The sequence below is a fragment of the Mytilus edulis genome, chromosome 5, assembly GCF_963676685.1.
Source record: "Mytilus edulis chromosome 5, xbMytEdul2.2, whole genome shotgun sequence".
Lineage (NCBI taxonomy): Eukaryota > Metazoa > Mollusca > Bivalvia > Mytilida > Mytilidae > Mytilus > Mytilus edulis.
The window spans coordinates 21,510,441-21,535,975 of record NC_092348.1 but is presented as its reverse complement, the minus strand read 5'-3'; the positions used below and the strand labels follow the sequence as shown (position 1 = coordinate 21,535,975).

General features: G+C 29.8%; 1 protein-coding gene across 4 annotated transcripts; it reads left to right on the top strand.

Annotated features, from left to right (window-relative positions):
- Nucleotides 1–824: 824 nt before the first annotated feature.
- On the top strand, nt 825–25,322 carry LOC139525417 (uncharacterized aarF domain-containing protein kinase 5-like). 4 transcript variants are annotated; one of them, XR_011664892.1, is made up of 14 exons: nt 825–921; nt 2,556–2,864; nt 3,357–3,621; nt 4,152–4,292; nt 6,959–7,072; nt 9,191–9,322; nt 9,740–9,823; nt 10,076–10,157; nt 10,686–10,856; nt 11,979–12,189; nt 13,213–13,390; nt 15,544–15,618; nt 16,320–16,532; nt 21,728–25,322. XR_011664892.1 is itself a non-coding variant. In XM_071320740.1 (14 exons), exons 2-13 carry the CDS (start codon nt 2,566–2,568, stop codon nt 17,587–17,589), a joined length of 1,797 nt encoding a protein of 598 aa, XP_071176841.1. In that variant the 5' UTR covers nt 825–921; nt 2,556–2,565; the 3' UTR covers nt 17,590–17,598; nt 21,728–21,832. The 4 variants fall into 4 exon arrangements, 3 of the variants coding, with proteins under 3 accessions (XP_071176841.1, XP_071176842.1, XP_071176840.1); XM_071320740.1 differs by lacking the exon at nt 13,213–13,390 and adding an exon at nt 17,580–17,598 and having other exon boundaries at nt 21,728–21,832; XM_071320741.1 differs by lacking the exon at nt 11,979–12,189.
- Nucleotides 25,323–25,535: the final 213 nt, after the last annotated feature.

Sequence of the window (25,535 nt, the reverse complement as noted above, 5' to 3'; positions counted from 1 at the left end):
TTGAACATGGATTTTACATAATTTACGCTACCTCAAAATAACACATCGACACACAAGAATCCACAATACAATACAATACAATACATTGTTTTCTTTGTGCCATTTGAACATGGATTTTACATAATTTACGCTACCTCAAAATAACACATCGACACACAAGAATCCACAACACAATACAATACAATACAATACAATACAATACAATACAATACAATACAATACAATACAATACAATACAATACAATACAATACAATACAATACAATACAATACAATACAATACAATACAATACAATACAATACAATACAATACAATACAATACAATACAATACAATACAATACAATACAATACAATACAATACAATACAATACAATACAATACAATACAATACAATACAACACAATACAATACAATACAATACAACACACCATACCATACAATACAATACAACACACCATACCATACAATACAATACAATAATACCATACAATACAATACAATACAATACAATACAATACAATACAATACAATATTTAAAATACAATGTTTAAAAAACAATGTTTAAAAAACAATGTTTAAAATGAAGTCTATGAGATAGAATTTTGATATAAAAAGGAGATAGGATTATGTTTCAAGCTTGTGATTGAATAATGAGGAGGGTGGTTTTTATGATGAGTTTATTTAACGACATTGTCTTCCCTTGAGGATCTTAATTGCTAATGCACGATCGGCATTACTGAATAACAGAATCATCAGCAGTTTCTATACAGAACATTTGTATTAGTTAATCCGGAAATAAAACCGATTAAGAACCGGAATTAGTCCATCCTTGAAATGGTTGTCTCCCTTACATTAACCGAAATTTTATGTAATAATATCTTGTCATTGCGTTATTAAGGGTCAGGTAAACGAACAAGCAGGTAAACACAATTTTATTGAGAGAGAAATCACCATTATTTTATAGACACATGTTTAACATTAGTAATTTGTTGTGAATGTGTGATGGTTGATAACAGAACAGTCTGAGTCTCATTGACACGATTGACAGTCAGTGTGTCGGATGCTTCTTCATTTGATATTGCGTAAATATTATATTCTATTATCTCATATATGAAGACGTCATGATATTAAAAACTGGAGTTGCTTGATTTCTTTCTAACCTTTGATTGGTTTCTAAATCTAAATAATAAACCAACTGAAGGCTTTCCTTAAAAAGTTGAAACTTGAAAGCAACGCCGCCGCCAACGGGAGTGTCTTTTTACCACAGAACACCACATAACACCACAGAACACTCAAAATATACCACAGAACACCCTTAATTTACAAAAATAACTTCGAAATATTAATACATCATACACTGATATCGCATTATTGTTCATTTTTTTTTTAATTTGACATTTATCAGTCAGGGGACTTACTGAAATAAGTGATTTTTAAATCACTTATTTGAGTAGCAAATTTGAAGTTTTGTCTCAAATTGTGATTTTATAGTTTTACCAAAATTTCAAACACATAGGTTTAAATAATATCTTTTCATTGGTAAAATTGAAAAGAAATGTATTTTTTGCTTCTTTTAAGTGTGGTATATTTTGAAGTGTTCTGTGGTATTCTGTGGTGTTCGGGGGTAAAAAGACGCTCCAGAAAGCAACAACGAGAAGACTCCATGACTGGCAAGAGGCTAAGAGCTAGTTTTCACCCCATATTCCTGTGTTTTTAGACTTGAGAAAGTATGCTATAATATATTTTATAATTGATTATCCTTTGGAATATTGGAAAATTATTAATAATTGTCAACTTAACTCTCTTGCTGCAGGAGGGACACATGTGTCAACACTGGCTTTGCCGGAGAGACATGTCCATGTTTTCTTATGCAAGCTTCTCATCATTGCTGTATCTCTTTCAATTAAAAGACAGAAAATGAAAAAACATAATACTTTTTTCAATGAGGTTTAAAACGTGACGGTCATTATGGGGTGATGTCATATTTTGAATGACATCATTGTTAGGCATATATTAAAATCAAAGACCTTGAGTCGTCATATTTTCTGGCACACAAAATGCAAGCTTGAAAAACTACTGGCAGCAAGAGGGTTAAGTGAATAATTAAGATCATGGTTACTCTTGATAGCTATTGTGTCAAACACACTGTTATATATTAACACTTAAATTACCTCAGCCAAAGGTCACAAGTAGTATTTGTAATTCAAGGATGGTTGAAAAAAATATTTAAACAATTTAGTAATCAACATGATCAAGTGAAAACAAAATCAATTGTGTGAATTCTAGGCATCTAGCATTTCTAGGAGAGGATGTTTTAGACAATGAAATTTTAGTATTTCATGTATATGATAGAATGGATATTTTTCTGTTAACAGGAGTTCTGAACTTTTTCTAGATTGAAAAGAAACTGTTTTGGTGATGTCTTTGCAAGAACTAATTTTCTTTTTTTCTAGTGTAAATCGGATTGAATAGTGTTATAAGACATCTACGGAGTTAAATTTTCTTGAATATTTCTCTTATTTATTAACTGATGTATTGTAATATTTAATTCCAGTAATTTAGTAATGTCTTCCTTGCTGACAATACTCCTGAGAAATGAATGCAGAAGAATATGTTCCAAATGCCTATTGGATCATTGTGTGCCAAAACAAACTATAAGAAGATTCCACAAATCAAAATGGTCAAGGAAAAATGACAGTCTTCAACAGGGAGTTGATAAAGTGAAAAAGACATCACTGAAAAGAAAGCTAGCCTATGGTTTAGGATTAGGCTGTCTAACTACGGGAGTTGTTTATGTTTCATTAGAAGAACCTAGTCGGAGAAAGATCAGAGTAGTCATTGGTGGAGTAGGCAGATTTCTAAGGTTAGATTGATTGACAGCTGTAAATATTGTCTGTATTTTCAGGCAAATAGCGTGTCAACGAAATATGAATGAATCCTGTCATGTAATAATACTTGTCATTGTATACATGTGGAAAGTAGAGAGATTTGTCAAATGGACATTAATTATTCTTCAATTTTGTTTTAAATTTTGTGTTTTTACACAATTTAACAAATGAAAAATTTGTCAAAACACTTTAAAACGTTGCAAAATTGTCATATGTAGAAAAAGTGAAAATAAATGCATAGCAAACTTTAAATTTGAAACAAATGAAGAGTTCATAATATGTCTCTAGGGTCATGTGAATTAGACATTTATAATGCTTCTTATAATGTAAACAGACCATTAAATGATGGAGATTAAATTGAGTTTGCTCATACAAAGTCAATTAAAAAAAATAATTAAAAGGACCTGAAGGAAGAAGCCAAGTATTTGTTTATTTGTCTAATACAATATTGACTATTTCTTTTTTAGATCTCTAAAAATAGGTTTAATTGTATCTGCTGATTATAAATGGAATTTATGGAAATTAAAGGAAGACTCTAAAGAATACAATGATGCTATCAAATTATGTCACAAAAGAGCTGCTGACAGACTCCTAGTTGGGTGTTTAAGAAATGGAGGGCTTTATGTTAAGCTTGGACAAGGTCTTGTCTCTATGAATCACATTCTACCACGTGAATATATAGACACTTTAGTTGTTTTACAAGATAGAGCTTTAATGCGACATCCTGATGAAGTAAGTATATTTAGATAGAATTTAGTAACAAACTAATATTAAATAAATTGGCATCTATAGGTTTCAATTGACACAGCAAGCTTAAAATATCTTGTGTCTAATGTACCTTAAAGAGTATGAATAGATAATCTTCAAATTTACATAGAAGATGATCATCTGTTACGAAATATCACCATACAGTAAATATACTGCTTATTATATAAATCATATACAAGATACATCTGTGGCAATGAAATGATTGTAAATTGATGATAGTCAAGTATCATCATGGCCAGAATAAAAACAGACAAAAAACAGACAAAAAAATGACAAAAAAATGACAACTAAAACCTTGGTAGTAGGAAAGTATTTTAACAAGAGTATGTAAATTATTTTTCTTCTAGTACAATTATATTATGAAAGTTAGTTGGATTATGCCTTTTTTCAATAAAGGTAATTTGATAACTAATTATGATACATATTGAAATACACAGTACCTTTGTTGATATTTAACATTGTGACACATTTATAAATATATTAACATTATAAAGGTTGAGGAACTGTTTATAGAAGACTTTGGTATGACACCTCAGAAAATGTTTAAAGAATTTGAAAAAGAACCAATTGCTGCTGCTAGTCTGGCTCAGGTTCACAAAGCTGTGACGCACGATGGCAAGACGGTAGCTGTTAAGGTTTGTAGTTAAATACTGTAAATTCAGAAATTAGTGCAAATATACATTACATGCATGTTTCATTATAATCGCTAATTTTAACAATAGTTAGGCACTCCAATATCCAATTTTATTTCTGTATGAAACACAACAGCCATTACAATATTACACTTTAACAACCCTATAAAATTATAAAAAGAAACATTCAAATCTTACCTGCTATTCTGTTGGCAAACATGTTAAATCTAATTTTATGCTATTAATTAGATTTTATGAAGGAGAATCACTCCCTTTGCGTTTGCAGTTTTACATGAATAAATTAAAAGGCCCCATGTTTTTATTATACGACCGCAAAATTTGAAAAATTTTTCGTCGTATATTGCTATCACGTTGGCGTCGTCGTCTGCATAGTCGTCGTCGTCGTCCGAATACTTTTAGTTTTCGCACTCTAACTTTAGTAAAAGTGAATGGAAATCTATGAAATTTTAACACAAGGTTTATGACCACAAAAGGAAGGTTGGTATTGATTTTGGGAGTTTTGGTCCCAACATTTTAGGAATTAGGGGCCAAAAAGGGCCCAAATAAGCATTTTCTTGGTTTTCGCACTATAACTTTAGTTTAAGTTAATAGAAATCTATGAAATTTTGACACAAGGTTTATGACCACAAAAGAACGGTTGGGATTGATTTTGGGAGTTTTGGTTTCAACAGTTTAGGAATTAGGGGCCAAAAAAGGGCCCAAATAAGCATTATTCTTGGTTTTCGCACAATAACTTTAGTTTAAGTAAATAGAAATCAATGAAATTTAAACACAATGTTAATGACTACAAAAGGAAGGTTGGTATTGATTTTGGGAGTTTAGGTCCCAACAGTTTAGGAATTAGGGGCCAAAAAGGGACCCAAATAAGCATTTTTCTTGGTTTTCGCACCATAACGTTAGTATAAGTAAATAGAAATCTATGAAATTTAAACACAAGGTTTATGACCATAAAAGGAAGGTTGGTATTGATTTTGGGAGTTTTGGTCCCAACAGAATAAGGGGCCCAAAGGGTCCAAAATTAAACTTTGTTTGATTTCATCAAAATTGAATAATTGGGGTTCTTTGATATGCCGAATCTAACTGTCATGACTGTGTATGTAGATTCTTAACTTTTGGTCCCGTTTTCAAATTGGTCTACATTAAGGTCCAAAGGGTCCAAAATTAAACTTAGTTTAATTTTGACAAAAAATGAATCAGTTAGGTTCTTTGATATGCTGAATCTAAAAATGTACTTAGATTCTTGATTATTGGCCCAGTTTTCAAGTTGGTCCAAATCGGGGTCCAAAATAAAACTTTGTTTGATTTCATCAAAAATTGAATAAATGGGGTTCTTTGATATACCAAATCTAACTGTGTATGTAGATTCTTCATTGTTGGTCCTGTTTTCAAATTGGTCTACACTAAAGTCCAAAGGGTCCAAAATTAAACTTAGTCTGATTTTAACAAAAATTGAAATCTTGGGGTTCTTTGATTTGCTGAATCCAAAAATGTACTTAGATTTTTTATTATGGGCCCAGTTTTAAAGTTGGTCCAAATCAGGATCTAAAATTATTATATTAAGTATTGTGCAATAGCAAGTCTTTTCAATTGCACAGTATTGCGCAATGGCAAGAAATATCTAATTGCACAATATTGTGAAATAGCAAATTGTTTTTTAATTAGAGTTATCTTTCTTTGTCCAGAATAGTAAGCAAGAAATATCTAATTGCAAAATATTGTGCAATAGCAAGATTTTTTTTTAATTGGAGTTATCTTTCTTTGTCCAGAATCAACTTAAATCTTTATTATATACAATATACAATGTATATTCACTTTTTACTACCAACTGATAAATTAAAATAATCTTTACCATTCAGTGATAACAAGCAGTTTTTTTACATCTTAATATTTTATGATGTATTTAAATGAGTAGTTATTGTTGCAAACTCCATTAGAAATTTTAATTGAGATTAGTTTTGGAATAAGGGAAAGGGGGATGTGATTAAAAAAATTAGGTTCAATTTTTCTCATTTGAAATTTCATAAATAAAAAAGAAAATTTCTTCAAACATTTTTTTGAGAGGATTAATATTCAACAGCATAGTGAATTGCTCTAAGAGAAAACAAAAATTTTAAGTTCATTAGAACACATTCATTCTGTGTCAGAAACCTATGCTGTGTCAACTATTTAATCACAATCCAAATTTAGAGCTGAATCCAGCTTGAATGTTGTGTCCATACTTGCCCCAACCGTTCAGGGTTCAACCTCTGCGGTCGTATAAAGCTACGCCCTGCGGAGCATCTGGTTTTAAGATATTTTACTAATGTTCATTTTCACAAATAAGTTATTGTGCATGATGGTAATAAGAAGAAAAGAAGAAATCAATAAAAGTAAGAAAAAAGTTGTAGTCAGTGTGTTGAAAAAAATACTTTCATAGATCTATACCAACAGGATAAGGAGGTACTTAGTGAAACTGACAATCCAATTACATATATTTCAGTTAAAATTTGTTGAAGTTTATGATTTTTTATGTTAAAGTTGATTTTGAAAATTCTATAATCAACGAAGGTGTTCGTGCAATTTTATATAGAAAATATTATAGAAAATATGTCAGATAAAATGAAAGGTTTGTAATACAGACATTTATATGTTGTTATATTCCCCTGCAGGTTCAGTATATAGACTTACAAGATAGATTTTCTGGAGATATCAGGACATGTGAGGTTCTGTTAAAACTTATTGGTTGGATTCATCCTAAGTTTGGATTTGCTTGGGTTTTACAGGTAATTAATTAATGTATTTATGGTTTGTTATATCCACTGTATTCATTAAAAATCTGTGTTACATTTCTTTTTTCAAATGCATGTACTGATTTTGACAAATTTAAGTACATTGTAAAAATTTAGTGTTATTCTTATCCATGTTTTTAAGGGACAAGGAAAAGGAATTGGTGGAGTGATCAAAAAGAATCAATTTGAGTGTTAACCCTACCACTAGATGGCATCTATGGTCGATTTAACTCCATCTGTTAAAACATTCTTCTTCATTAAAACTAGTACCGGTAATCCTTTTTATGCCCCGTCTACGATAGTAGTAGGGGCATTATGTTTTCTGGTCTGTGCGTCCGTTCGTCTGTTCGTTCGTCTGTTCGTTCGTCCGTCTGTCCCATGTCAGGTTAAAGTTTTTGGTCGAGGTAGTTTATGATGAAGTTGAAGTCCAATCAACTTGAAACTTAGTATACATGTGCCCTATGATATGATCTTTCTAATTTAAATGCCAAATTAGAGTTTTGACCCCAATTTTACGGTTCACTGAACATAGAAAATGATAGTGCAAATTTCAGGTTAAAGTTTTTGGCTTCAGGTTAAAGTTTTTGGTCAAGGTAGTTTTTGATGAAGTTGAAGTCCGATCAACTTGAAACTTAGTATACATGTGCCCTATGATATGATCTTTCTAATTTAAATGCCAAATTAGAGTTTTGACCCCAATTTTACGGTTCACTGAACATAGAAAATGATAGTGCAAATTTCAGGTTAAAGTTTTTGGTCAAGGTAGTTTTTGATAAAGTAGAAGTCCAATCAACTTGAAACTTAGTATACATGTTCCCTTTGATAAGATCATTCTAATTTTAATGCCAAATTAGAGAATTTATTCCAATTTCACAGTCCTTTAAACATAGAAAATGATAGTGCGAGTGGGGCATCCGTGTACTGTGGACACATTCTTGTTTTTTTATCAGTTCAAGCTTCTGGATTGTCACACCAGTTGATCTTGTTATCAATCAGATCTATTAATAAAACATGAACTGACTTGTTTCTTTATAACATGTAGTGGTTCCATTGGAATTGACATCTTTCACATTCAGGACTCGCGCTACCAGGCAACTTGGGCAAAGAAGTCGCTTTCCCAGGTTGAAGCATTGTTTTTACAGTGTGTAGCAGATTATTTTTATGAAAAGACAAGTTTTTATCCCTTTGTTTGTGCACTCCCAGGAAGTTCTGGTGCTTGTTACTCGAAAACGTACATCAATCTAACTTTCGGCGGCAAAATAAGTTTGTTACTTTGATTTGGTGTCACGATATCACAGTAGCATGGGTTCGAATCCCGGCGAGGGAAGAATAAAAAATTTGAGAAAGCAAATTTACAGATCTAACATTGTTGGGTTGATGTTTAGACGAGTTGCATATACATTATGTACACAGCAATGTATCACTATCATTGATGGCGATCTGATGGATACATCTGTTGTAGGGTTGTCACTGACTCAGACGTACTTATAAATATAATTATTTTCTGTGACTGTATCTTACATTCATTTGTTGGATCCTTTACTATAGATAATTGAGCTGATCTGTAACAATAACATCTTCATGCCTTATATATCATGTACTGCAGTACGCCGCTAGATTAAAACTGACGTGGAAAGGCAACACACGGCCAGCAAAAGCTCTTTTTTGAGAGCCCAGGTGGTCGTGTGGTCTAGCGGGACGGCTGCAGTGCAGGCGATTTGGTGTCACGATATCACAGTAACATGGGTTCGAATCCCGGCGAGGGAAGAACCAAAAATTTGCGAAAGCAAATTTACAGATCTAACATTGTTGGGTTGATGTTTAGACGAGTTGTATATATATATATGTTATTAAGTCATAGTAAGAGTGGATTGTTCAATGACACCATTTATGCCAGTTTACCTAAGGTCAACTCTTGTATTTACTCATTTATAATAAAAAGGTTTGAAATTGGTCTATTGTTTTTCTTTTTGCTATTCATAGTTTAACATATGGTAAGGAATTTGCAAATCATTGAAGGCCATACAATGACAGTGATTGTTTACAACCTCATTTTTTGTTGCCTATGAATTATAGAAGATTCAACACTATTTTTTTTGTAATTTTTTACAGGATATGAAAGCAACTTTAGCAGAAGAACTTGATTTCATACATGAGGGTAAAAATGCAGAGCGTTGTCAAAATGACCTGAAACATCTGAAGTATATTTATGTGCCAAAAGTGGACTGGAAAAAGACAAGCAAGGTATATTTAAGGATGGAAACTTACAACTTATAGAATTATCACCTATGATGTCTTAAAATTGGTACAAGTAAAGAAAAAGATTATGTGTACAGTTAAAAATAGTAAGGACCATCATATAGGATCATCCATTTGTGGAACTGTTCAATCTGGAATTTATTTCTATATATAGCGGGATAATTTCCTGTTCTTTCTAGGTACGTCCACCAATAAAAGTGGCCCCTATTATATAGCCATGCTGGCTTATTGTTAAACACCAACCATAGACAAAGAGTAAAATCTGATAATGTACAACAAAACAGCATGCAATTTGGTGTAAAGCAATGCTACAACAAAAGTATGTATTGAACCCAAACAAGTGAAGTACTTGTATGGTAATTTTCCTTCTCTGTAATGACTATAGTATTTGTTGAATTTTAGAGAGTTTTGACCTCAGAGTATATAGATGGATGTAAAGTGAGTGACAAAGAACAAATTAAAGCCATGGGTCTGTCATTACATGATGTAAGTTACTGTTCTCATAATGGTATATAGTTCAAATTAATCAAAATATTGCACACATGAATTGTTTCCAAAGACAGTTGTTTAAAAGGAGTATTATATCACATAATGTTCTCTATTTGTTATAACAAACTCATAACATTGTAAAAATTAGGTATTGTTGTTTGTGGTTAATCTTTTTACAGTCACCATTATTTCAAAATATTACATTGAATATCTTGATTTTCTTCTTATATTTAATTGTTTAATTTCTAGGTTGATAAGAAGTTAGTTGAGAGTTTTTCTGACCAGATCTTTCTAACTGGATTTGTTCATGCTGATCCACATCCAGGCAATGGTAATACATATGTTTTAATGCTCATTTAGGCTTTATTTGAGTTCCAGTTATTTCCCTTGGTTGCCATTTTGGAGATGTAATTTGTTAATTTCTTATTTGAATAACCAAAATGAAACATGTGCTACAAACAAGTCTGATAATCATGAATAGAGCAAAGAATTAAGATTATTTAAAATAACAAGTGTTTCTAAAGTCTATCTTTGAGTATATAACAAGTTGAGTTTGGCTGATTTAAGAAGGAATTGCTTATATCCACTTTATTTAAACTTTGGTGGATAGTTGTCTCATTGGGAATCATATATACCACATCTCCTTATTTTATGTTTTGCACTTAATACTTATATCTCCATCATTGCAACAAAAGGGAAGTAACTCCTGGGTCAATTTTTGTAAATTGAAAACTATCTTTATATTGAAAAATAAATATAAATTAATTTCTATTAAGTAGATTCATATTTTTGTAAGGGACATAATGCTGTAAAAATTTAAAAAGATAAATCATTAACCAATATTTTCCTTTTTTTTCAGTGTTTATTAGAAAGGGGGCAGATAATAAAGCAGAATTAGTATTATTGGACCATGGACTGTATGACACACTAACACCACAGAACAGACAGTCATTAAGTCTATTGTTTAAAGCCATTGTATTGAAAGATGAAGATAAAATGATGAAATACTCCAAAGAGCTAGGAGTTGATGGTAATTTATATAGTATTTTACACTAGTGCAAATAGTATAATTGTCAGGAAGATTGACATATTTGTCAAAATCGCCATCCAATTTAGTGAATTTCAGTTTTTTTCTTTTCACCAAAAAAAGCAACAAAAAACGACTAGAATTAGTGGTTAGATATGCTGAAATGTTCATGACTTATTATGAGTAATTTTTTTGGGAAATGAGTCGCTTGATCTTTAAATTTAAAACTGTGCTTTTACTCTTTTCTTTAACTTTATATTTCCAAGTTTGAATTCTTTCATACACACATGTACATCTATACCGATATAAACATTGAATCATTAGGAAGAGTCCAGTATCTATCACATTGACAACTGCTTTAAATGTGCATTGGATAGGTCAGGATTTAAAGTAGTTTGTTTGGTGAAGTTTTCAGGCTTCTTGACTGCATCAACATGACAAAAAAAGTTTGACTTTTGGTGGCATTACTTAAATGTTCTAGAGTTATGCCCCTTTACAGTTGAAAAAAATACTATTTTTTTCGTTTCCATTCCCTAACTTTAGTTTTCCTCAACAAAATGCTATGAAACTTATACACCATGCTAATTACCACAAAATTTTTACCTGCAATATATATATATATATTAATCTGTTGTATATGGGGTAAAGAAATATATCCAAGAATCTTGCAAAATTTTGGTGTCCGTTCTCTAATTTAAGTTTGCCTCAACCAAATGTTATGAAACTTATACACAATTGTTATTACCACAAAACTCAGATCAAGTACTTATTTGGATAGCTTCACTTTTACCTTTCTTCAATTTTGTCACTTTATAACTTTATATGATATGCAAGTGGGAGCATCATCTGTGTCCAATGAACACATTCACCATTTATTCCTCATTGAATTTAAAAGTCATTAAATTTTGAAGTTTGGCTTTAGATGCAAAATGTTATTTTATACAGTTTTTATTGATTTACAGACATCTATCTCTTCATTATTACAGATATAAGAAAAAAACCTTTTTTAATCATGCTTATAGTTTGTAGGTGAAGTTCACAGAATATTTATTTAGTCCAAACCAGATAACAACTACCTGTATGATTAGCCCAAAGATAATACTAAAATATTTAGTGAAATTTCAGATTATCAGATATTTGTGTTTTTGGTGAAACAAGGTCCAGTCAAGTTACATAAAGCCCCACCATTATTCAGAGTGAAAATTACAACAAAGGAAGAATTTTACAACCTGGACCAAGAGAAGAAAGATATTTTTTTGGAGGACTATCATGGACTGTGGGACCGCACCATTGATGTTATGAAGGCTATGCCTGCTCCTTTATTCTTTATATTTAGGTAACCAGGGTGCACAATAGAGCTAGATGATATAGCCTATCAGAAGTGTGTTTGGTTTTGACCTAGTATGGCTAATTTTGCCTGTGTTTCAATTATCTTATAGAATTATTAATGTAAAATTAGGATAACTTATTTTGGCAATTCAAGAATTCCCTTTTGAAAATTTGGTTGGTTTTCCTGTCCATTGTTAGTATCTAAAATAAAAATTCAATGACTTCAGAAGAGAAAGTCCAAACGTGCTTTGTGTCTTTGTTTGTCCAAAAGTCTACTTTCTATGGGTAAACCATTTACATACAGATACCTTGTTATTCACCTCCAGTTTTGGGATGGCTCATATTTTGACTATTGACTAATAACTAACAATACTTGTTCGTTTTAATTTGTTCACTTGAAATGCATGCATTTGTTGTTGTTCATTTCATTCTACACATCCATAACATCCTTAAAATTTACATTATTTTTATATATTTGCACAAACTTTCACAGCATTCTATTTTCTGTAATCATGAATCAGGTAATAGAATGACAAAATGATGAAATTCTAAAATATCTTTATTAAAAAAAAACTTGTGTCAATACATGGTATTCATTGACTCAATATTTTTTTCTTTTTGTTGTGCACTTAAAATTCTCATTTACTTTCCTGTTGAAAGACATAGTTAAAAAGTTTTGAATCTTTAGTTTATTTTGAGGGGAATTTAAACGAAAAATATGTTTAAATTTATACTTTTATCTTTCATTACAAAATTTAAAACACCATAAACACAAATCTAAATTTTATATAATTGCTTACAAGGGAAGTAACTCTGAATATAAAGAAAACAAAAAGAAAAAACCTGAGTCAGTGCCAGCTGCATCCCAGTAACCAAGGTTTTATATTTTATTTTATTTAAAAAGCTTTCAGATTCCAAGGTCAGTAGCTGATGTCAAAGAATGATACAAATCTAAAATTTTCTAAATTGCTTCACATTTTAAAATTTGCTTCACAGTTTTACATTTGCTTGCCCATTTTGTCATTCACAGATTACCATGTTCTTGGTGAAATAATTGTACAGAGGCCAATACAAAGGGAAACTCTACATCTCCCTAATAAAATGTCTGATGAAGATCTAGAATATATTAGATTAAGGGCACAGCAACATTTTGATTCAATAATGATTGTATTAAAAGAAATGCCTAGATCACTTCTACTTATTATAAGGTTTGTGAAAGTGTTCATTTGGTAGTTAATTTACTTTTTTGAGTACTGTAAATTCAGAAATTATTGCGAGATTTTAATTATAGCAAATGGTGAGACTGGGTTATTATAGCAATTATCAGCCCTCACATCCTTATATCTGATACATATATATCTGTATCAAGATTTTCCAGAAATTGTAATGATTAAAATCTTGCATTTTTCTACATTTTAAAAAAATCGCAAAAATAAATGCGTGTAATAATTCCTTAATTTACAGTATAACTTCAGCACTATTTATTATCTTAATCATTTGTAAACAACTGCACCAATATGATTGTCATTAAATAGTATGGTGCTGTCATTGTTACATGGTTTCCCTATTTGAATAACATTGGAAAGTTTATTCTTGTTGTATTGTCTTTTATACATTTAAAGTATTTTATTTTAAGACAAATGACCTTAGTATTGTATCATCTTTGGAGGTTCTCGTTATACAAATTATAAAAAGAGCATTGTTTTTTTTTGTCAAAAGTACAAAATTTTACCTGCAATATATATATATATATTAATCTGTTGTATATGGGGTAAAGAAATATATCCAAGAATCTTGCAAACTTGATAATATGAGAAATGAAAAACACGTTAATTACTTTTTATACGACCGCAAAAATTTTAATTTTTCGTCGTATATTGCTATCACGTTGGCGTCGTTGTCCTGCGTCGTCTTGCGTCTTGCGTCGTCGTCGTCGTCCAAATACTTTTAGTTTTCGCACTCTAACTTTAGTAAAAGTGAATAGAAATCTATGAAATTTAAACACAAGGTTTACAACCACAAAAGGAAGGTTGGGATTGATTTTGGGAGTTTTGGTCCCAAGATTTTAGGAATTAGGGGCCAAAAAGGGCCCAAATAAGCATTTTCTTGGTTTTCGCACTATAACTTTAGTTTAAGTAAATAGAAATCTATGAAATTTTGACACAAGGTTTATGACCACCAAAGAACGGTTGGGATTGATTTTGGGAGTTTTAGTTCAAACAGTTTAGGAATTAACATCAAAAATTGAATAATTGGGGTTCTTTGATATGCCAAATCTAACTGTGTATGGAGATTCTTAATTTTTAGTCCCGTTTTCAAATTGGTCTACATTAAATACCAAAGGGTCCAAAATTAAACTAAGTTTGATTTTAATAAAAATTGAATTCTTTGGCTTTTTTGATATGCTGAATTTAATCATGTACTTAGATTTTTGATTATGGGCCCAGTTTTCAAGTTGGTTCAAATCAGGATCCAAAATTATTATATTAAGTATTGTGCAATAGCAAGAAATTTTCAATTGCACAGTATTCAGCAATAGCAAGAAATCTTCAATTGCACAGTATTGTGCAATAGCAAAAAATGTTCAATTGCACAGTATTGTGAAATAGCAAGAAATCTTCAATTGCACAGTATTGTGCAATAGCAAATATTTTCAATTACACAGTATTGCGCAATAGCAAGAAATATCTAATTGCACAATATTGTTCAATAGCAAGAAATTTTCAACTGGAGCTATCTTTCTTTGTCCAGAATAGTAGTTGAATCAACTTAAATCATTGTTTTATACAATGCACAATGTATATTCACTTTTACTACCAACTGATAAATTAAAACACTCTTTACCATTCAGTGATAACAAGCACTTTTTGTTACATTTTAATATCTTATGATGTATTTAAATGAGTAGTTATTGTTGCAAACTCCATTAGAAATTTGAATTGAGATCAGTTTTGAAAAAAGGGAAAGTGGGATGTGAAAAAAAAAATGGTGGGGGGGGGGGGGGGGGTTAATTTTTCTCATTTCAGATTTCATAAATAAAAAGAAAATTTCTTCAAACATTTTTTTGAGAGGATTAATATTCAACAGCATAGTGATTGCTCAAAGACAAAAAAATATTTTAAGTTCATTAGACCACATTCATTCTGTGTCCAAAACCTATGCTGTGTCAACTATTTAATCACAATCCAAATTTAGAGCTGAATCCAGCTTGAATGTTGTGTCCATACTTGCCCCAACCGTTCAGGGTTCAACCTATGCGGAGCATCTGGTGGTTAAATTATTGTAATAACTAGCTTATTTGTGAACATATATACTATAATTAAAAAAAGACAAAAGATGATAAAGTGTTATTTCCTTTCAGAAATATGAATACTGTGAGAGCAATCTGCAGAGAGCATGGTCATGTAATAGACAGATATGGCATAATGGCAAGAAGGTTTGTACTGTGCAATTAATTTATAAAATGTCTTTTTATATTTTGTTCTCAAATATAAAGCATAATTATATATATGTAATTTCATTTCTTGATTATTGAAATTGGTCCACTTGTGACCTGCTGAAGTTAATTGCAATGAGATTGAACTAAAAAATAATATTTTAAGACAAATGTATACGTATATTATGGAGACTGGGATTAAAAATAATAATAATATACCACAACCCACAATTTGTATTTAGTTTTACCATACTCATATATGATATATAAAAAAGGAAATGTGGTTGTTTGTCAATTAGACAGCTATCCAAAATAGTCAAAATGATGTAGATGTAAGCAATAACAGGTCATTGCTAATCTTAATATTAGGTAAAACCCATACTGTATAGTTTGCTATAGAAAACCAAATAAAATGACATGTGAAACAGTTTAAAAGAGAAAATGAACCGCCAGATTTATAGTATATCAAAAATTTAAAAAATACATGTAAATAAAATTTAGCATACAGCAACCAATGACAACCACAAAATGTTCCAGATCTTGGATAGGTGCAAAAAGAATCTGGCTGGGTATAAACATGTTCATGAGTGCTTCGCCATAAGACTGCTTTGAATATCTCTTGTATTTGTAATGGAGGTCATTAAATCTGTTAGATTGTAACCAGTTGACAAATCATGATGTTACAACATTTAATTTTATAGTGCAATAGTTGGAGCCAATAAGATGGCAGGACAGGATCTAAGTCTAGGTGGACGACTGAAATCAGTTTGGGAAAGATTCCTGTTTGACTATAGTATCGTAACAGAAAGATGGATCATGAATTTAGGATATTTATATCTTAGAATTCTACAGTTTCTAGGAAGAGCTCCGTCATTAGCAAAAATCCAGTATCTCATTGATTCAGAGGAGAAAAGGTATGTTTGTTTCTTCATTGATAATGCTTGTTAATTTTGTTTTGAGTTGTTAACTTTTGCTGTAAATTCTGTTAATTTTACTAACATCATATAGGTTTGAATGATACACTTGTCAACATCAATCATTTTGTCATCAATAGATAGTTTTTGATAGACAATGTAATTTGAGTTCAAGAGTTATTTTCCATTGCTGACATGTCTGATGTTGCACAAATTCTATCATAAACAAACTATGGTGAACTTTTATACTGACTGCCAGAGTGTAGAAAACTTCTATTCTGAACAATTCAATTCTCATGTTATTCATCACTTTAGTATCAAGTAAGGGTTTCTGATCAGATTTGTGTGTTCCTATTCAACTATCTATTTATAGAAATGATTCCTACTTCTTAGCTCTTGTTGTCAAAGTTGCCGATAATTGATTTGATTGGAATTAGGCACTAAAAGAGAAAAAAGTGTAATAATTTGATTTTTTAAAAACAAAGTGTTAAGTTTTCTGTGTAGTGTTTTGTGAACTGTTTTTTTTTCTCATCATTGTTTTTCCTGTTTGTTTGCAATGGTATTGTCTTATTTTCATAGATTTACAATTTTTTGTCCCTCTGGTGTCTTCCTCAAATTGAACGTCAGATATTATCGAACACATTTCAAAATAAGTAGTTTCAAACATTTAACTAAACTAAAATTTGGGTTATAGTCAGGATTAATGTTTCACTTTTTGTTTTGGTTTATGACATATTCAATAGTAGTTACAAATGCCCAGCTTGTTGCAATTGAGAATCTACTTAATTTAAAAATCATCATTTTCATCTGACTTTATTTAGTGCACTTAATCAAGTTAATACTAACTGTCTGTAAAATTAATTACCATTGGTTTTTATCTTGTTTAATTTTGTTGACTGTCTCTTGTACTAATTGTTAATTGTTTCTGTGTATTTTTAAATATCTGTTCTGTTTATAGTGTATGTTTGTTCTATGTTTCTTTAGTGTCTTTTTCTGCTGTCTATTAATTTTCATTTAAACTATCTATTGGCTTTCATTTTTCCTTAGATCACTTTAAGATATTGAGGTTAGTACACAATTGTCTTGTACTTTTTACGTATCTTTAGTTGAAGATTTTGCTTTTCCTTTATGAGTACAATAACTCATTATGAGAAAAATTGCATGAACTTTTTATACAACCGCAAAATTTTGGGATCGTATAATGGTATGATGTCGTCTTCTGAAGACACATTTGGTTTCCTGACAATAACTTTAGTTTAAGCGAATGGATCTCTATGAAATTTAACAAGAAGGTTCAATACCAAAAAAGGAAGGTTTGGGCCAAAAACAAGCATTTTTCGACTTTCAGGATAATAACTTGTAAAGACTTACAATTAATAAGTATTTCAATTGCTCTTAAGTTGTACCACAATGTTAAATTCCACAAGTAGAAGGTTTGGATACATTTTAGGGTTATGATGCCAACAATTTAGGAATTAAGGACCAAAAAGGGACCAAAAACGAGCATTTTTGTAGTTTCTGGCTATTAACTTGTGTGTAAGTGTATGGATCTCTCTGACATTGTACCACAATGTTCCATATCACAAAAGGAAGGCTGGGATTGAGTTTGGGCGTAATTGCCAAATTCATGCAGGAATTAGGGGCCAAAAACAAGCATTTTTCAAGTAACCAGACAATAACTTTTGTTTTAGAGTATGGATCTCTCTGAAATTGTACTACAAGGTTCCATACTGCATAGAAAAGACTGGGATTGAGTGTTGGGGTAATTGCTCAAAGGAGGTATTCAAAAAGTTTGGGAGTTCCAATTTTTTTAAGGGGTTCAAATTTCAAAATTGAAGAATCTTTAATTGCACAGTATTGCGCAATAGATTTGTAAGATCTTGACATTCATTTTTTTGTCAGAAATCTATACTACTTTTAATTTTTTTTATCACAATCCAAATTCAGACTGAATCAAGTGTCCAAATTTGCCCCAGCTGTTCAGGGTTCAACCTCTGCGTTTGTATCAGGCTGCGCTCAGCGAAGCAATTTTTTATATATGAAGTTATACTATATAGTTATATAGATTGACACCTCTAGGAAGATATAAAGTTTTGGGGCTTTCCAGAAAAATGCAAATATTGAATAAACAATCCTTGAGGATGTATTCTCCTGAGATTTCAGTCTTGTTGAAATCGTGTTCCAAATTATTTCCAAAACATGTGATATAAATGAAAATATCAATGAATATAGAAAATCTGGTAAGTGTCGATAGCCACAATATTAAGAAAATAGGCGAGGGTACAGAGAAATGATTTTACCAAATACTCCTGAGACAAACTCCAATAGTTTATTTTAGATATGTAGATCCCATATCAAATATCATTTATTTTTCAAATTCTTAGAAATGTAGTTTCTCAATCATTTATCAAAAGGTAGAGATAATATGCATTTTGTTCTAAAAAAAAAAAAAGGTGAAAAACCCAAATCTACAAAAATGACAGCATGGCGAATTTGACACATTAAAGCAACAAAATTTTATTAAACTTTCTTATATTTACACCTACCTTAAATTAAGTTAAAGAAGGAAATAAAGTTTGTCTGTAAAATTTTGATTTTTCATGATAAAAGTCCTAAAATAGGTATCAAAAAAATCTGATGAAAAATGGTTTTAAAAAGAATAAGTGCACCACCATATGATTTTTTCTTCATCAGTTACTTTCTTAGTCATATAAACTAAAAAAATAGTATTAAGAAAAAAGTTTAATTCTAGAAATTGTTGGCTCCTTAGAAGTGTACATTCTCAAAGTAAAAATAACAAATTTGCTAAGATTGATAAATATTTAATTCCATGTTTATCTGATAAACTCATAGGTAGATTTTTTGAAAACGTAAGACAAATTGCTTTAGTTCAACTTTTCCTTCAAATTTTGTTCTGTTTATCAAGCAATCTACTTTGAAAATATAATTGTCTGAGGTCTGAGGAACATCAATTGAATTGATAAAATTACTATTTCAAGTTCTTTAAGAAAACTGCTGACTAACTGATAGATTGAATTATATAAACACACTGCAGCTCTAGAGAATCAACTACTTTACTTATGTCCTCTTGTCTATCACATAATATTTTCTTGACTTTTTTCGCTGATACTACAAAAAGGAATTTTCTAATTTTTTTTTATCATACTTCCTAGATTTTTTACTTCCTTTTTACCAAATACTTAGAATAGGGGTATCTTTAATAAGCAATAGCTCTCACACTTAATCTTGTTGTCAATAGTTTGGATATATATGAATAATACCTATTCAGCACCATTGTCTCTTGTCAGACTCATTATGTCTGACCACCTTTTGTTGACATAGTTTTAAATTACACCCCAACTCATGGACTGAGAGATTTTCTGATTTAATGGCTAGTCAATGCCTATTTGATGACATATTGAATTTTTTATTTTACCTTTAGTTACAAAGCAGTGAAATTTTTCTTAATGTGCAATAACAAGTGGGTGTATACTTTTCATGAAGGTTTTTTTATCAGTATTTTCCAGTTTTTTGGTTAATAGGAAAAATATGGTGTTGCTTTAACCACAATTATAGTTAAGGGGTTATCTTCATATATAAGGGATGGGGGTAATAATACAATAGGACAGCAACCAAATCAAACAATTAACATGAGATATATCTACACATCATCATACAGTCTCCAATACTTATAGGTCCAAATCATCCTGAGTCTAAAATGATGGAAATATATTTACTAGAGACTACCAAAGATCTAACACATACTGGTGTATATGTTAAACATTTATTTTTATCCAATTTGTGCAATTTGTTTGGAACATCACCAGGGTTGGCAAAAACCCGGGTTTTATGAGTATTGCCCAGCCCAGTGGGAAATACTGGGAAAACCCGGGTTTTACTGGGTTTTAGTGGGTAATACTGGGCAATACTGGGTAATATAAAATATTTGTCTGAATTTTAAAGAGGATTCAGTGATAAACACAAATGCAATACATTTAATAAGATATTTATACCCTATTTTGTTTGTTTAGCATTTGTCTAGATTGGCAAACTGTAAACATGGTAAATAGAAAGCAAATAAATCATTTTTTTTTCAAATGAACATAGCTCCTATTAAGAATTAACAATTACATGTATTAAAGAAACAATACATTTAAATAATGTACATGTACTGTCACTAATTAATAAGTAATTATTCAGATTATAACACAGATTTGTTTATGTAACAATAATCAATCCTTTCAATTTTATAAGTGTTTATGGCATGACCCTGTAGGGTGTTTATTTAGCAATATGAATGCATAACAATTAAAATTAACAATTCACTTAAACACTGCAATAAAATGCATTTTTCAAAGTTTGGATTATTGAAACAATACTTGGTAATTAAAAGGTATCTTTAAATGTGCAAATCTTGTATTCTGCCTACATATAAAATTAAGAGAGAAGAGAATGAAATTGAATTTTCTAGAAATGACTGTCAATGGTTATCTGTATAAAAAGTATATGTTTAGCTGTTATATTATGAAACTATAACAAGTCTTTACTATTTTGTGTTAAAATAAGCTTAAAAAATCATATTGCCCAGTAATGCCCACTATCACCCATTTCTGGGAGTATTGCCCAGCCCGGGAAAACCGGGTTTTCCCGCCCGGGAATTCCCGGGTGGGTAATACTTTGCCAACCCTGAACATCACTAGATTATTAGTCTAAGCATGATTGTTTGTCTATCCCTTGCATGAATGTTTATTATCTGATTGTTTCTTTATAGATAGCACTTAGATAGAATTGATTGTTTAAACTATTTTAAAATTCAGATTTTTTTACATGCAACAAATGCATGCCTTGTATGGTTAGACAGTCTAAAAAGGGGGTGTTTTGTGATATTCAATAGAAGAAACCTAATTGCATTTTCTATTGATATTCTTAATATGATACATTTTATTTTTCTGTTGAAATTGTAATAACAGAGAGGCTTTTTGATTGTACAAAAAGAATATCAGCACAAAACATTTTAAATTATGATTGTGAAAAACAAATTGAAAATTTATTCAAGGGGAACACCAACTTTATATGAAAAATTTATTCCTCCAGGAAACATTATCTGAAGGTTCAAAACTATCAATGTTTATGTCTGCTAATGAAAACATGCAAAGTAATAAAATGAAAGTTCTTTTTTCTTAATTTCTTTACAGGTATGATACAGTCTAGTGAAAGATGGAGAAAAAAAAAATCAGTATTAAGTTTAACAGATGTGCCAAAACAGACAACAAGTGCCAGATTAAAACAATAAAAACACCTGCTTGTTTTGTTTATAACCATATCAACATTACCTATTATTCTCAAGGTTACCAACTCCTGTTTAAATGTTGTCCTCATTTGATATATCTTGAGAATATATTTTAGGTGCATAAACATAATTTAAATTTATGGATACTCACTCATCAATTTAGGAAAAATTGTATGTGTGTGGATATTTGATTTTGTGGTGTGCAGATAAGTCTATAGAAAAATTGTAACATGTGTACATTTAAATTTGTGGTTTACAGATGCTCATGAAATCAGCCAAAATTGGTACTACACAAATAATAAAGAATCCACAGTAATTATATAAACTTTTAAGTATATAATATTGCTTTATCTGTTACAGATGTATCTATAAATGTGATAACAGAATGTTCTATATCTTAAATGTTGATGAGTTTGTTACAACAAGTATATTTTTGCATTGCTCAGATGGTACACATCACATTTCCATTTGGAAAAGCTCGTTACAATTTTATTGTGCCTTACTTTGAATATTATATATGACACACAATATTTAAAGACTTACAGTCTAATGTAGGTTAAGTCTTCCTTGATGCAGATTTTCTTATAAAAAAAATTGTTTTTACTACACTAAGTCAAATTTTAAGAAAATGGTAAATTTTGATTGGTCGGAACATACTCTTATACTTTACTTTCATATTTAATGAAATAAATTTACAAAGAAATGCTTCCTCTATTTTACCAGTACTGTTCTATTCAGGTTGTAAATAGTTCATATTTTTAGTTTACATTTTCTGCAATGTTTTAATTATTTGTCTCATGAATTCAATGACTTCAAGTTGTAATTTTTACTGGTGTACATTTAAATACTTTTTTGTTATGCGGGTCATTTAATTTGTTATATTTTTATTGTTCCGAGCTTGTGTTAATTTATTCATTTGTTTTTAGCAAAGTTTGTTTTATTTTGATATTTTTAATTGTCACATTTTTATTTGTCCCTTTTCTTAAAACAAAATCTAAAAAAATTTACATAATTCATTTGTCTTCTTAACATATTTTCATGTTGTATTTGATTGGGCATTTTTGAATCAAACCTATATAAAAATTATATATTGTAGTTGTTTCTTAATTGAAATTTTGTAAAACAGCTGCATGGTGGTTTATAGATAGCATTCATGAATTATTTGCTTTGTTCATTCATTGAATACTCAGCATTTGTAAATGTTATTTTGAAAATGTTTGAATTATTTATTAAGCTGTTCAAAATATTTATTTTGTTTTATAAGAATTTATTTTCCCACAAGTTATACATTATTATCATATGATTTCAAAATATTTGTCATGAATGTGTTTATGTTACAGTTATTATTTTTTTTTACTGATTATCAGAGTATTTTAAAGATATGTATTGTTAAGCTTTATTACTGCTGTGATTTTAAACTTTACATTGCTTATTATTTTTATTTAACTGATATTATTTTATATTTTACACATTGTCAGGAACATGCATTGTGAAGGATATTACTGTATCTATTATTTGTTAAATAAGCTTTGTATTATTGAAGTTGATTTCCTCCAAAGTTGCATCAGAAGTATATAATTAGCTTCTACTTCTGTGATCTTGGAAATATTGTAACTGTTACATTGTACATATGATAACTTGCCCAAATTGTAATTAAAAATGTATTTCTGTGTTGAAAAACTGGACTAATCTAAAAATCCAAGTATTTGATTCTGTGTTGTAATCTAAATAAAATATGAAAAACAGAACACAACCACCTTAGCATATAATTTGATGAACAAGTAAAAGATTAAATCCATAGATTGTCACATCAAATTTAAATATTTTTATCTTACTTTCCTTTCAAAATATACCAATTGAAAAAACATTTTTGGTTAAAATATTAGGCCAGTTTCTGAATCTTTATATTTTCGTACTTTAAGATTTAACTTCTATCACCTTTTATACTTGAGAAAATTTAAAGCAAAGGGGCATCAAAAAGGACCAAAACACAAAATGATGAAATTTTAATTCAAGTTAAATATTTTAATACCATTATTTGTTTATGATTTCAACCACCATTTCAAAACAAGACTTGGAAGCAGAATTAATAATTAATTTTTTATTTTTTGTTTTCAATTTTAGTGTTCATTTTACTTTTAGTATGTATTAAAAGGCATTATGTTTTCTGGACTGTGCATCCTATTGTTTGTCTGTCCTGCTTCAGGTTAAATTTTTTGTTTGAGGTAGTTTTTGATGAAATTGAAGACAATCAACTTGAAACTTGATACCCTATGAAATGATATTTCTAATTTTAATGATAAATTAGAGTTTTTACACCATTTTCACAGTCCACTGAACATAGAAAATGATAGTGCAGATGGAACATCAGTGTACTGTGGACACATTCTTTTTTCTTATATATTTAAGAAGATTTATATATTCAATAAATTGCATTCAATATTATTGACATCTGGATTTATTATCACTTTTACCAACAGCAAGTGTATTGATTGTATATTTTTCAGTTGGAATGCATTCACGCCATTTACAGAATATCATATAGTATTCTAACTTGCCAAACATATTTGTTTTATTATGATATTTTTGTGTAAAAAATATTTTTTAAAAAAGGTTCTTTATATTCCCTTTTCGTCTAATTTCAAGGAAATTGACAACAAATTTGAAGTTATGCCCAAATACCCATATATTGGTCAAAGAATTTAAATGTCACATGAAAATGCAATTAACTGGAAATGATAGTTGGTGAAAATTAATCTGTAATTTTAGTTTATTATTTTTCTCTCTCAAAACCATGAACCATTGAGACAGAAATATACCAACTACTTGCACGCCAATCTTTATAAAAAGGTCAGAATTTATTAGATTAAAATTTTTAGCCTTAAAATAATTTTATAACACAAAATAGCATGAATTTTGTTGTTGTACATTACTATTTGGAAATATGCCAGAACTTATTATATTTCAAAAATATTTTAAAGATTATTGACGTCATAGTTATGTTTTATTTTGAAATAAAAGAAAAACGAAATCAAATGAAAGTTTGTTTTCATACATCATATGATAAAAAGCATTGCCTGTTTTTTTGCAACTGGATATTTGGGTATTAAAAAAATCCAGATAATAATTTAGAAATTGGAAAAATATGTATTTTCAAGGAAATGTTGAAAACTGGCTCTTCTGCATCATTATAATTAGCATCAATTTTATATCTTTTCTCAGCTTCAATGCAGGCATACTGGTTTAATAAATATTACAGATTAAAATTATAATATATATGAAAGATAAGATATCCTAAGCCATTATTACTCCTACCTTCTTTCAGTACTTGTATAAGAGATAAGTGTTTAATGATCTCATTCCTATGTGTTTTGTGATTTAATATGAAATTTAGAATATAAATTTAATATTTATTGATGAAACTTAACTGCATTTAATGAGAAATGTGTTCATGATATTGTGGACTTATAGTATGTATATGTATTAAAATAATCAAATTATGGCTTTGTTTTAATTCTTTTAGGTGGGCCATGTTTGTGAATTTTTTATTGTCTGTGTTTTGAACACAGACTCTGTATAGATCTCAAAACTTAGTTAAATTGTTGAAAGAAACCAAATGCTTGCAGTAAATCATTGTTTGATTCATTTTAAAGATATTCAAATACACCCTCTTGTAATCACCTGGTGAATGAAATTTGTGTTTTTATGGGAGG

Bases quoted from the DNA above. Each gene is read 5' to 3' on its own strand.
- LOC139525417 (XM_071320739.1), top strand. From the start codon at position 2,566: ATGTCTTCCTTGCTGACAATACTCCTGAGAAATGAATGCAGAAGAATA. The intron at 9,323-9,739 runs GTATATTTAAGG...GTTGAATTTTAG, and splicing joins ACTGGAAAAAGACAAGCAAG to AGAGTTTTGACCTCAGAGTA. The intron at 15,619-16,319 runs GTTTGTACTGTG...TTAATTTTATAG, and splicing joins TATGGCATAATGGCAAGAAG to TGCAATAGTTGGAGCCAATA.